This window comes from Haliotis rubra, unplaced genomic scaffold (assembly GCF_003918875.1).
Source record: "Haliotis rubra isolate DU_JTF1 unplaced genomic scaffold, ASM391887v1 Scf1186, whole genome shotgun sequence".
Classification (NCBI taxonomy): domain Eukaryota; kingdom Metazoa; phylum Mollusca; class Gastropoda; order Lepetellida; family Haliotidae; genus Haliotis; species Haliotis rubra.
Window position 1 is genome coordinate 48,230 of NW_025765099.1, and position 12,630 is coordinate 60,859.

At 40.7% G+C, this 12,630-nt stretch overlaps 1 protein-coding gene across 1 annotated transcript; it reads right to left on the bottom strand.

The window, feature by feature from the left end:
* Positions 1 to 4,806: 4,806 nt before the first annotated feature.
* On the bottom strand, positions 4,807 to 10,636 carry LOC124260026 (ankyrin repeat and KH domain-containing protein 1-like). The gene is made up of 3 exons (XM_046694272.1): positions 10,340 to 10,636; positions 9,652 to 9,685; positions 4,807 to 5,648 (listed from the first exon to the last, which is right to left on the bottom strand). The coding sequence occupies exons 1-3, from the start codon at positions 10,634 to 10,636 to the stop codon at positions 4,807 to 4,809; spliced, it is 1,173 nt and encodes a 390-aa protein (XP_046550228.1).
* Positions 10,637 to 12,630: the final 1,994 nt, after the last annotated feature.

Below are 12,630 nucleotides of genomic sequence, written 5' to 3' on the forward strand. Positions count from 1 at the left end.
TGGGCCCAGGATAAACAGCATTGGAAAACTGTAGTAACGGCCTTATGTGCTAAGAGCACGAAGAGGATTAAGTAAGTAAGTAAACACTCGTCCAACCGCTTGGTATAGAACCCAAAGGTAGTGATATATCCGATAAGGTACACTGTTATATCCATGCTGAGACTCAGTTACTTCGCTTCTTACTTTGACGGACTTTTTAATATCGTGCGAATGACAGACGACGTTTCAAACGTTGACAACGCTTATCACGATGGTGTACCGACGCTACGAACGTCAATGGTGCTCCTTTGGTGGAATTATGAACGAAAACCAATCGCGGCTCGGGATTGTATCGCTTTTTTTCGAACGGTTAAGGACGCTATCAGAGACAAAGACTCACGCCATCCAAAAGAGCAATGAACCGACCGTGACGGCACAGCATCTTTTCGTGACGTCACGTGGTCGAATGCCTGTGATAGGGTGAAATTATAATCGAAAACCAATCGATATGTCGCTCCCTTAGCCACGCCCCCCAAATATATATAATCTAAATTGTTCCAAAGAGAGGCTGAAATATAACAGATATACAACAGATACAACATATATGGCTGAAATATTGCCGATGTGACGTTAAAAATGATTTCACTCACTCACTCTGAGTCTCTTTCCGTGAGCCACACACTACATGAAAAGACAAATTTATCTAAAACCCATTTCATAATGCTTTATTGAACATACAAGAAACAAATATGTATATTACATGCTCACAGAAACCATAGGTATCGGTGATGTTCTCCAAACAGTCTCACAATACAAGGTGAGACACTGTATCCTTTCCTCCTTGTAACACAACGACTTAGACCTACATAACAAGCAAGCATCAATGTCTGTTACCAAATCGTCATACGGGGCACGATACCCGCCACCCAGTGCACAAAACAACAAATAAGAGTAACATTACAATAATCATCAATGGCTGTTACCTATTAGTCATACAAGGCACGATACCCGCCCGCCACATTACAATAATCATCAATGGCTGTTACCTATTTGCACGAGGCACGATACCCGCCAAACAAAAAGCATAAATAAGAGTAACATTACAATAATCATCAATGGCTGTTACCTATTAGTCATACAAGGCACGATACCCGCCACCCAGTGCACAAAACAACAAATAAGAGTAACATTACAATAATCATCAATGGCTGTTACCTATTAGTCATACAAGGCACGATACCCGCCACCCAGTGCACAAAAGAATAAATAAGAGTAACATTACAACCATACAAGGCACGATACCACGCCACCCATTGCAAAAGAATAAATAAGAGTAACATTACAATAATCATCAATGGCTGTTACCTATTAGTCATACAAGGCACGATACCCGCCACCCATTGCACAAAACAACAAATAAGAGTAACATTACAATAATCATCAATGGCTGTTACCTATTAGTCATACAAGACACGATATCTACCACTCGTTGTATGAAACAACGACTGAGACTAACATATTAATCAACAATGTATGTTACCTATTCATCCTACAAGGCACGATACCCGTCACTCATTGTATGAAACAACGACTGAGACTCAAATATCAATGAATGTAATATTCTCCACTTAAACCGCACCATATCGTTCAGTCGTGTCACTGAACGGCAATAACACACAATGTTCGTAACACGTGTACATCAACGTGTGTTACATTGCTCATCATATCAGGCACTAACCCTTCTTAACAGCCACAAAACAAAGACTAAAATATAATAAGAACACAAACTTGCTACGAAAACCGAAAGATATCCCAACTGCACAAAACATCGACTGAGACTAACATTACATGAGATAAACAATATCTGTTACCTGTTTGACATAAAGTGCGTGGTATTATTCACATGCACAAAACAACGTCTTAGTCTAAACATAAAAGATAACGGCACCAGTTGAAAGCCTATTCATTTTTGTGCCTTGATTGCTGAAAAAATACCTACTATACCCTCCGAAAAGAGAAACACATAGGTGTATTTCCACGATTGTTTTCTCTAAACTGTATAGTGAAATAACACTTAATTCTGGATAAGTTGCAGCCAAATAAATCAGTGTTCAAACGAAAGTCCAGTTGTTGAGCGGTGACAGGTGGGGCTGGTAGTCTTCTCATTTGTCGTTCCAGGAAGTCATATGAGTGTTCTATCATATTCATGTTGAGAGAACATGCTGGCCAGGGCAAAACGATGTTAGCGTTGTGCAGAAAGCCGTTTGTCAGTTTTGCTGTATGATGCCATGCGCTATCGTGTTGGTAGACAATGCTACGTGGTTGTTGCTGGATAAATGGCAACGCAACCAGTCGCAAAATGTCATCCCTGAAGAATCTTCGCGCACTCAGGTTGCCATGAAGTCTCGTTTTGAGATCGCCGCAGATTCCTCCCCCACATCATCACGCAACGGCTCAAAACGGTTGGACTTGCTGAACGCAATTCGTTGCTAAACCTACTCGTCTGTAAACACGGACCCAGCCGTCACTACTGTACAGGCAAAACCTTCTCTTGTCGTAGAACAGCACGCGTCGCAACTGCCAACGTGGAACTCGCCTGGCCCATGTCAATCGACAACGTCGGTTTTAAAGAGTCAGATGCACTAAGTGGTAGGGTCGACGCGCTCGAATACCATGTTCTCATAATCGCCGGTACACTGTATGTCGACTGATGTGGTGTCCTAGTACCGTCACCTCCGTTGACGTCGCCGTCACAAAACGATTTCTCAGATGAATTGTCAGGATGTGGCGATCATCACCGGGCATTGTCAAACTCCTAGGCTTGTCTGACGTATTGCCTGTTTGTCCTAGTCGTTGCATCAGTCTGATGACAGTTGCTCGGGTGCAGCTGAAGGTTCTGGCAATGACGTTGTGGTTAGCTCCTCGCTGGGCCATTCCGACGGCGCTCTCTCTCTTTCGATTTGCCTCAAACGTTGCATATTCTTTGTGTTCTTTTACTTCTGTGCAGCTCACGTGTCTCGTATGGTGTGTTTTACCGTCAATATGCACGTGCATTTCGTGTAACATGAGAAAAAAGTCGCTTTGGATTTTTGTTTCGCTGTTTGTTCCCGGAAAGGAAGGGTCTGTAGTTGTGTGACATGGCTCAGTATGGGGGAATTTCTTCATTTTTATTTTTGTGAATTTTTTATGTAATACTTTGCACTGTAATGTTCTCATTCTGAAGATACTGGATAGTGGCATGTGCTGAGTGCGGTTTGGTTTTATCTTGCTGGAACAACTCCCTCTGGCAGTCAATGATCAAAACCATGTTAATCCTTAAGATTTCGTCTCTATACTGAAAAGCAGTTAGATTGGACTGAAGGCGCACAGAGAAAGATTTTTTACTGTAGGATATGGCTCCCCACATCATGACACTCCAACCACCATATTGGTCAACCTGGGCGACACAATTCTGGGCGAGACGTTCATTTAGACGTCGGTAGACACATACTCTTCCGTTAAGGCACTGAAGCAGAGAGCGTGATTCGCCACTGAACCATACACATCACATGTTTTACATATTCCAGAATTGAACGTTATTGCACATCTGGACCCGTCATAGGGCCAAAATACGGTCTTTTTGCTCAAAGTCCAGCTTCTCGTAAACGATTACGAATGTTTTGCGCCAACACTCTCCTCATATTAGTCACTGCCCTTGCATTTGCAGTTTCTGGGACAGCTCGATTCCGCAAATGAAATACCGGTATGTGCCTATCCTGCGCTGCAGTGATAATTCGAGATCTATCGCTTGGAATACGAACTTGCATAATATTGGTTTGTTGATATCGGTAGCATAAATCGATTTAAAGCTATGACGATATTCTTTCATTAAGCTGTAAACTGCCTAAAAACGTCTAAAACGTCTAAAACGTCTAAAAGCAAACATGCCTTACATGGGCAATGTTTCCTGCTCAGGTGTCCTCAGAACTACACGTGCATATAGCGAGCCACATTTTCTCTGTAACATTTCATGCACGGTTGAAACTTTCGAACGTATGCGTGCATTAAGTTTCCAAAGATGCATTTTTGCGTTGTACATTCGTTCCATGTACAACCACCCAGTATAATGGCGTAATTATAACAATCAAAAATTTCAATGATAAATTTAAAATTCCATATATCACAGTTGATATCGGTCATCCCATATTTATTTAGCTATAAATACCGTATAGGGGCAATGTCCTTGCTCAGGTTTCCCCAGAACTGCACATGCATAATGTGAGCACATTTTTCTCCATAACATTTTGATACAGGTTGAGACTTTAGAACGTACACGTGCATTTAGTTTCAAAAGATGCATCTTTGCGTTGTGCATTCGATCCATATAACAACCCCAACCCCCAGTATAATGGTGAAATTATTACAATAAAAAATTCCAATGATAAATTCCATACATCAATATGTGCGTTTCTGTTTTTGGGAGAGTGTAGTTTTAGAGTGATGGTCTCGTCAAACTCGCTGATAGGAGTAGAATTGAACTTCTTGCCTTCTAAGGAAGGAAAACAGAATAGCTCTCTGTAGTATCAACCTCCGTTTCTGTTTGGCCTAAGTTGCTTCCATGGAGAAAGGAAATTTAACTAGCAAAAATAGCTGAAGTAGAAGCAGACTGCCTTCACGTTTAGTTGAAAGATATTGAACGGTTTCGGAGTTGTTCTGGACAGAAATTATCACTGTCTGTTACCTGCTTGTCATAAACTGCACCGCACATGTGTAAAAGACAATTGTGACAATCTACTACTGATTACCGCAAACATATCATGGTGTGTGACATCAACATACAAGCTACATTTATTTCACTGGACAACCCCGTGAAACAAGAAGGTTATACGAGTTATGTGCGCTTTTACGCTTTGCTGTCATGGCTGCCGTGTTCCCATCTTTGTCCCTGACGTTAATGTCGACCAGGTTCTGCCCTAGGATATGCCTCACCATCTCCACAGGTCCACCTAAAGAGGCCAGATGAAGGATATTGCGTCCATGAACATCCACACGTGACGCATTAGCTCCCATCCTCACGAGGAAGTCAAACACGTCTTCCTTACCTTTTATTACAGTCGTCATCAAAGGGGTCAGTCCGTCTTTATTTCTACTGTTAATATCAACACTGCCTTGAGGAACTAGATACTTCACCACAGCCATGTATCCGCCTAAGCAGGCCCAGTGCAGGACGGTGTTGTTTGCGTCATCAACTTGTGACACATTACTTCCCGTAGACACGAGAAACTCAATAATGTCCCTGTTTCCTTTAAGTGCAGCCTGTATAAGAGGAGACGTTTGCACATTCATCAAAATACCGTATTGCCGGAGCACACACTCAAACATATCCACATGTCCACCCTTGCATGCCCAGTGCAGGACGTTGGTGCCGTTATTATCCACTTCTGACATATTAGCCCCTCTTCTGATAAGAAATTTAAATATTCTGCAATGTCCTTCCTGTGCTGCCACCATGAGTGGTGTCCTTCCCTGCTTCTCGTCTCTGCTGTTGATGTCGACCAAATCCTGGGACAGGATGTGTTTCACACGGTTCAGGTCCCCCTTCCTGCAGGCCTCGTGAAGTGGCCTGTTGACGAATGTTTCCTGCTTGTCGACGTGTTGTGGAGATTCCTCAGGTTCGTTTTGCTTTTCACCTGTATATATGATAATTATACAATGATAGTAATACGTTAGATATTTACTGCTATGAAATGTAGTAACAGAATATATACTGTATTACCGCCTGTGCATGATGTGCCAGGAAGCAATGTGGGTGTAGTAATTTCTTTTGAATTGAGCCTTGAAGCTAAAAAAACGGCATTGATGTTTTGTTGAGTAAACTGTTGAGTTTCTGACAATAAGCCCTTGTGGCACATCAACACAACATTTTACTCCCTGCGTTTGTGTCTATTATTTAAAATATAACCATAAACACATTACTTGGCAATCAGAGGTTCCAATGCAAAGTCTATTATTCTCTCTAATCAATATCCCTCCCATTGTGTCAGGAGCGCGAATAATGAATGTCACTGTGGTGTTAAGTTGAAATCTGTGCTCTCTGGTGTCCTGTTATTAAATGGAATTTAAGATGTCTGAAAGTTTTTAACATCTGATTAAACTTCAGATTATCGCGGCAATCTATTTATTGTGTTTAACGACGTTTTAGGGCTTGCCCCTTTTTCAGGCTACCCTGTATACGTGTATGTTGTATGTGCGCACGTGAGCATTACTCAAACATCACCTGAATCCAAGGACATATTTGATAAAAAAAGTGAGCATTAAAAAGTCTACCAGTCACTAGTGGTGTGACGATTCGTCGATACACTTCGATGCATTGATCCATGGGCCGCCGATACAGTGAATCGAGTTTTACATTGTCGTATATCCCGATACGATACTTCAAATGGGCCACGATACATCGATGTTTTACTTTGAATATTGCCGAATCACGATATCTGTCAAGAAAGACTTGCTTTTGTTTGATGATTAAACGATATGCATACCTCTTTTATCTTCATAGTTTCTAGGAAATTCTTGCGTTTGGAACTGTGTTGAAGGTAGCGCTCACATGTTATTAACATTCTCAAAGTCCGTGTATAAAATTAATTATCTCATTTCCGACTGAATATTGAAAAACGCTGGCGGAATCTGACGAAATACTTTAAAATGGTTTTGTTTTCTTAAGGTGTTTTATAGTTGGTGTTAGAATTAAAGATTTTAGTATCATGATACGCATCTTATCGCAACCTTTGTATCGAGATTCATATCGTATCGCAGCTTCAGTGCACAATACTTTATGCTTTGGCAATATATCGTCGTGACTAAAATTTTAGTATCGTGATGTATCATATCGCAGGTTGTATGCCAATAACAGCACTAGTCACTACTATAAACAAACTCATGATCATGTGTATGGTGCATATGAACCTAAAATACATCCTGGTATTCGAACAGCATTTTGTCGTGGTAAAGAGCCAAAACGCTTTATATAACGCTGTGCCTTTGTCCACTAAGTTTCTCACGTGTCACTTCGTGAACTAGCTGGACATTATTGCCAAGTTTTTGAAAGGCATTTTGAAGTTGGACGAAGATGAATACATGACACTTTTATGGATAACAACTTTTTTTGCCCCTGCAGTTAGCGTTGGTCTCGGATGTGAGGTGGACTTGTAACCCACTTCAGTTAGCGTTGGTCTCGGATGTGAGGTGGACTTGTAACCCCCTGCAGTAAGCGTTGGTCACGGATGTTAGGTTGACTTGTAACCCACTTCAGTTAGCGTTGGTCTCGGGTGTGAGGTGGACTTGTAACTCCCTGCAATTAGCGTTTGTCTCGGATGTTAAGTCGACTTGTAACCCCTTTCAGTTAGCGTTGGTCATGGATGTTAAGTGGACCTGAACCCCCTTCAGTTAGCGTTGGTCTCGGATGTTAAGTGGACTTGTAACCACCATCAGTTAGCGTTGGTCTCGGATGTTAGGTGGACCTGTAGCCCCCTTCAGTTAGCGTTGGTCTCGGATGTTAGGTGGACTTGTAACCCCAGTTAGTTTGTCTGACGTATGAGGGTTACTCCCTTTCGTCACCTTCAAGTTCCCTTTTTTTAGCAATTACAGCTGAAAGCACAGCTTCTTAACGCTAGTGTCTCAGATGCAGGTGGATATCGAGCACAAAATTGTAGCATAGCAGGAAATCTTAAATGGTGAGAAAGAATGTCAAATACATACGTAGAGAATAATCCACAAGGTATGAGTGATTACAGGAAATTTGGTCTGAGTGAATTAATGTTCACCGTTTATTTGTTTATTTATTACTATCAAAATTATATATAGTCAGGGATTAAGCTTTGGTCTAGCGTTTACAACTAAATCAGCTGATCTGTATTAATGCGCGAATGAAACCAAACAGTTTCCCAGTTCGTTTGATGGAGATTTTGATAGCAACACCCTCTTGTAAAGATTACGTTTAGTACAATCACATATTCAATACTTATTCGTAGGTTGCAAATTTATCGATCTAGCCTAGATCTACTCGTGTCAGAATGTGGGTGAGGGTTGTTGGATACAAAACAGCAAAAAACAGTCAATTTTTTAAAAGTTAACTTAAAAAACAGTGAAAATCTGCAAGTGAACGATAAAACGAAGAAATGGGGAACCTTTTATATTTGTTAAAGATGACAGTACACAATTATGAACGTTTGTCAAAATTTTGCTGAAACGAACTGCGACCTAGTTTTGGCTCTAAATTAAGTCCGAGTGGACAACAGTTTTCGTTGGCAGCCAAGAGGTTGCCAATGTCAAATACAGAACCAAACCTGTCAAAAGTTTTGATTTTGATTGGGGGGTCAAAAAGACATCTTGCAGTAAGTCATTTATGACACCCTCGAGATGGTGACACCTTTAGCGAGATGGTGACTCGCTCGATATCGTATCCGGCAACACTTTCAGTCTATACCTTGTCACTTCCATTTCACCATATTAAGTGTTTATCACATACACGTGAAAGCAATTTAGTAGTTGTATTATTCTCGTTACACGTCCAGTAATGTCTCCGTGTCACCTTCACCTGGTCATTGACTTTGACTGGAGTTAACTTGGTAGCCATTTTATTTACAAAAGAAACAGACATTTTTTTATTACAAAACATGCTGTTAAGTATAAGACGCCATATTGTTATGACATAAAGCATTACCTTCGAAATCGAAATCCTGTATGATTTTTCTTTTTGGGGGGTGGGGGTGGTGGGGTTGTTTGTTTGATTTTATGTGTTGTTTTTTGTTCTATTTAACTTCTGTAATCAGTGCAATTCCAGCATCGTCAATTCATCAATGAGTCGATGAAATATTACGGATGAACATAGTGGTGTGAAAGTAGTTTCAGCATCCAATGAAAATGTACAAATATACGATCAACCAATCAACGTCGAGAATCACTGAACTGCACACTGCAAATATCGAAAAGATATTACATGGGATCTCCTCACCCGTATGTTTAATAAAGAGATAATAGATCAAAAGCTGCCCAATACCGTCTAGGAGTATAGAGAGAAAATATGAAATACACCCGCCATTACCTTTCTACACAGACAGTTTTTCCAGATCGAGTCTTCAAACACCGTTGACCGAAAGTGCACATATTGGATGTACAGGAACCAGTTGGGACCTCGAAAAGGAGAAAGAAGAATTATGTTATGTTGTCCTCTAAACCTCATGTATCAATATAATAATTTTTGCATTGATCGTTTTTGTATTTATGTTCTAGTTCAATCATCAACATTTGTAATAACTTTAGACATAATTGAAATTGTTTACGATAACATGCAAAATAGTTCAAATAGAAATATGCATCCCCCTGGGCACCGTGAGTTACACTTCTAGCGTATGTTTCTATTTTCATCATCATGAAGTAAGTTATTGAGTGTTGTTTTGCGCCGCTTTTAGAAATGTTTCAGTAATATCATGGCGGGGGACACTCGAAATGGGCTTCACACATTGTACCCATGTATTTGTGTGGCGAATCGACCCCAAGTCTTCATTGTGACGAGCATATGCTATAACCACCAGGCTTTTGTATCAGGGTCCTGTACACTGTGTTACGAAGCATTGTCCATGACCACTAAGCTTTTGGGAACAACCTGTTTTTGTCGCCATTCTTAAAACACCTCACCGTTCATCTCAGTGACGATTGACTTTGGATTTTGCTTTAAATACAAGCGAACAACCAGGTAAAACACCCTTACGTTTACATCCTGCATGCAACACAATCAAACAAAAGCTCACCCTTGCCAAGTGTGAGTTTTCGTGTGCATGTGTCTGTTGATGTACTGGCAACCCATTGGGTACCTACGGTGTGACGGGCATTCACCCACGTTTCATACAGAAAAACAGGTTGGAAAACTTCACAATACATTTTTGTCTAATTGCTCGCAAGTAGCTATTTCGTAAGTGAATAATGTCGGCTCTTGTTCTGAGAATACGTCTATTCTCCCCACTAATTCTTTCGATAACGGAACCCAAATGTGGGTAGCAATAACCAGAACTGATGTTCGGATGTTACAGGTGAATGTTCAGTCACCATGTGCTTTTTCAAAACACGCAAAGAAAGGAATTTATTTTGGCCAGATAACCTCGTAAAAGCATTCCGAACAAGTTCTTTTTTGAATGAATCAAGCTTTTCTGGTTTTGATACAGTCCTCCCACCCCCTTTTATTTTCGTTTAGTTTTAGGTTAACAACAGATTTTCAGCTCTTCAAGAATAAATGTAAAACTGACTGAGTAACACTTTCTGATGATGAGTCGGAATTCAGTAGAGATGTCTTATCATTATGGACAGGCTTTTGGACACTTTTACTTACATGTGAATGATCCCTTGCAAGAATGACATATCCTTCCTTCTTCTTGATCTTCTTTGATTCAGCTCTTGATAAACGGCAGGTTAAAGTCTCAACATTGTATTCAATACTCAAACATTGACCATTTTCAGCACATTTAAGCTGACACAGCTTGATGCCAACGTTCCTGATGACATAATCGTCCCTCTCAATCGTCTTAAGTGTACACTGCTTCGTGCCGGATGTTGAAAACACAAACATCAGCAAAACCGTTAATCCCAGCAGTATTTTCACACAGTCACTCACATACTTCGGTGCCATGTTCCAGAGCTATCGAGATCACCGCCTGTGAGATGTTGCACGACTATACCACGAGGTTCAAGGATCACGGTCAGGGTCAAAGACTATTTCACCAATGTCTGGAGGCTATCACCAGGTAGATAGTGAACACAAGGTTATGAACGCTGTGTCTGCAGACTACCACCTGATACACTGTGAACACAAGAATAGAACACCTATCTCAGGAAGCTACCACCAGGTAGACAGTCAGTACAAGCTACCTGTCTTGAGACTACAACGAGGTATACGGCAAACAGAAGAACAGAGACGACTGCAACGATTGTCATGAATATGCAGAGAGTACGAGTCACGTGTTCCTATCAGCGAAGGGGCTTCACGTCACACTGCACGTGATTGGTTTGCGGCATAATGGGACATAAACCTAGTGACATAAATCTTTCAGCCATGTCTGACTTTGACAAAAGTGTTGTTTATTGTTGCATTTAGTTGCCATAACTTCCCTGCGTCTTTGTATTATTATTGATAAATAAAACAGCAGTTCGTCCCTTGGTATTCCTTGGTCTCACTCGTTGTCAGAGAGAACCAACTGGATAGGGCAAAAGGCTCGCAATCTTGGTTGACACACGTCATAGTATCCCAACTCCCAATCACGTATCCCGAATATTTCTGAGTGCACTGTTAAATCACAAACACTACGCCCAGATGTCATCCTTAAATGACTGACCCTAGGCGTCTGTGACCACTAATCTACCCTCAGATTAGATCACTCACTTACCCACACACTAGATACCTGTGTTGCCAATACCTCAGTCCACAGTGCTACCAGGAGCATATACCAGTGAGATAACCACTCCTTATACTACCAATCTACCTGCACCTTGGATCACTGTGGTATCCACGCCTTAGATCATTTAACTACCCGTATATTGACAAATACTGCAACCAAGATATTTAATGGATTTAATTTTCTTTATTCTTTCGTTGTGTGGAAAGAATAAAGAAGCTTAATTCCATAAATATCTTGGTCATCTATAAAACTTCTATATGCCGCTAAAAGACAAAATACTGCAACGACCAGAAAACAATCCGCACCTTAGACAACAGGTACCGATACGTTATACCAGTGAGCTAAACGCACATTAAACCAAAGAGCTCTGAGCTACCAGTACCTCTGACCACTAAGTTACACCAGGTGAGACCGTTCCTTTGGAGAAGGGATACTCGAACCTTTGACCCATGAGCTAAACATTTTGTACAACCCAGAGCTACCCATACCTCAAAACACCTTTGTCCATTGAACTGCTACCATACCTTAGACCAGTGAGCAACATCACTTCATATCACCTGTCCATCCGTGGCCACAATGACACATTAGAGGTAAGCAAACTATGAAACCACTGTTTTCAAATTATATAGATTTTCTTCAACCATGTTTTGAGTTAGGTAAAATTGTTCAGAACAGGGGCTCCTTTCACGAAGCAACCTTTACTAAGGTTAACCTTAACTCCTATTCTTTAACATTTCACTAAGGTTACCTTAGTCACTTACGATCACCTTAGTGCTTTGTGAAAGGAGGCCCTGGGCAATAGCGCGTCTCATATCTGCGTCGTAAGTTACTAATAATGAAGTGGATTCTTTATTATCACGATGAACAATGAAAAACAACTCAACCTAAATTTTTTATCACTTACAAGTTTTGAAGTTTGACAACAAATACTTTCTATACTTTGAATCAATATTGGAGGACTAATTGTTGGAATGTACTCGGTATTCATGTAGAGTTGATATGTATTAATCATTAGATCAGTTGCGCTGTAAGTGTCGTCTCTGGAAAAAAAGCACATTTCTTTTTCTGTTTTGATGTGTAAATTGACGTAAATGTGTTCATTTGAAATTCTTCTTTAAATATTCAAGCATGCCATTTCGTCCAGTGCTATTTTGAGATGTAATACACAGCTTGTGTTGTCTTGAGCTGGCAGACCATGTGTGCTTCAACACATGATCACGTTTTATCA

Bases quoted from the DNA above. Each gene is read 5' to 3' on its own strand.
- LOC124260026 (XM_046694272.1), bottom strand. From the start codon at position 10,636: ATGGCACCGAAGTATGTGAGTGACTGTGTGAAAATACTGCTGGGATTA. The intron at 9,686-10,339 runs GTAAGTAAAAGT...TTGTATTTAAAG, and splicing joins TTGCAAGGGATCATTCACAT to CAAAATCCAAAGTCAATCGT. The intron at 5,649-9,651 runs GTGAGGTGTTTT...TCATATATACAG, and splicing joins AATCGTCACTGAGATGAACG to GTGAAAAGCAAAACGAACCT.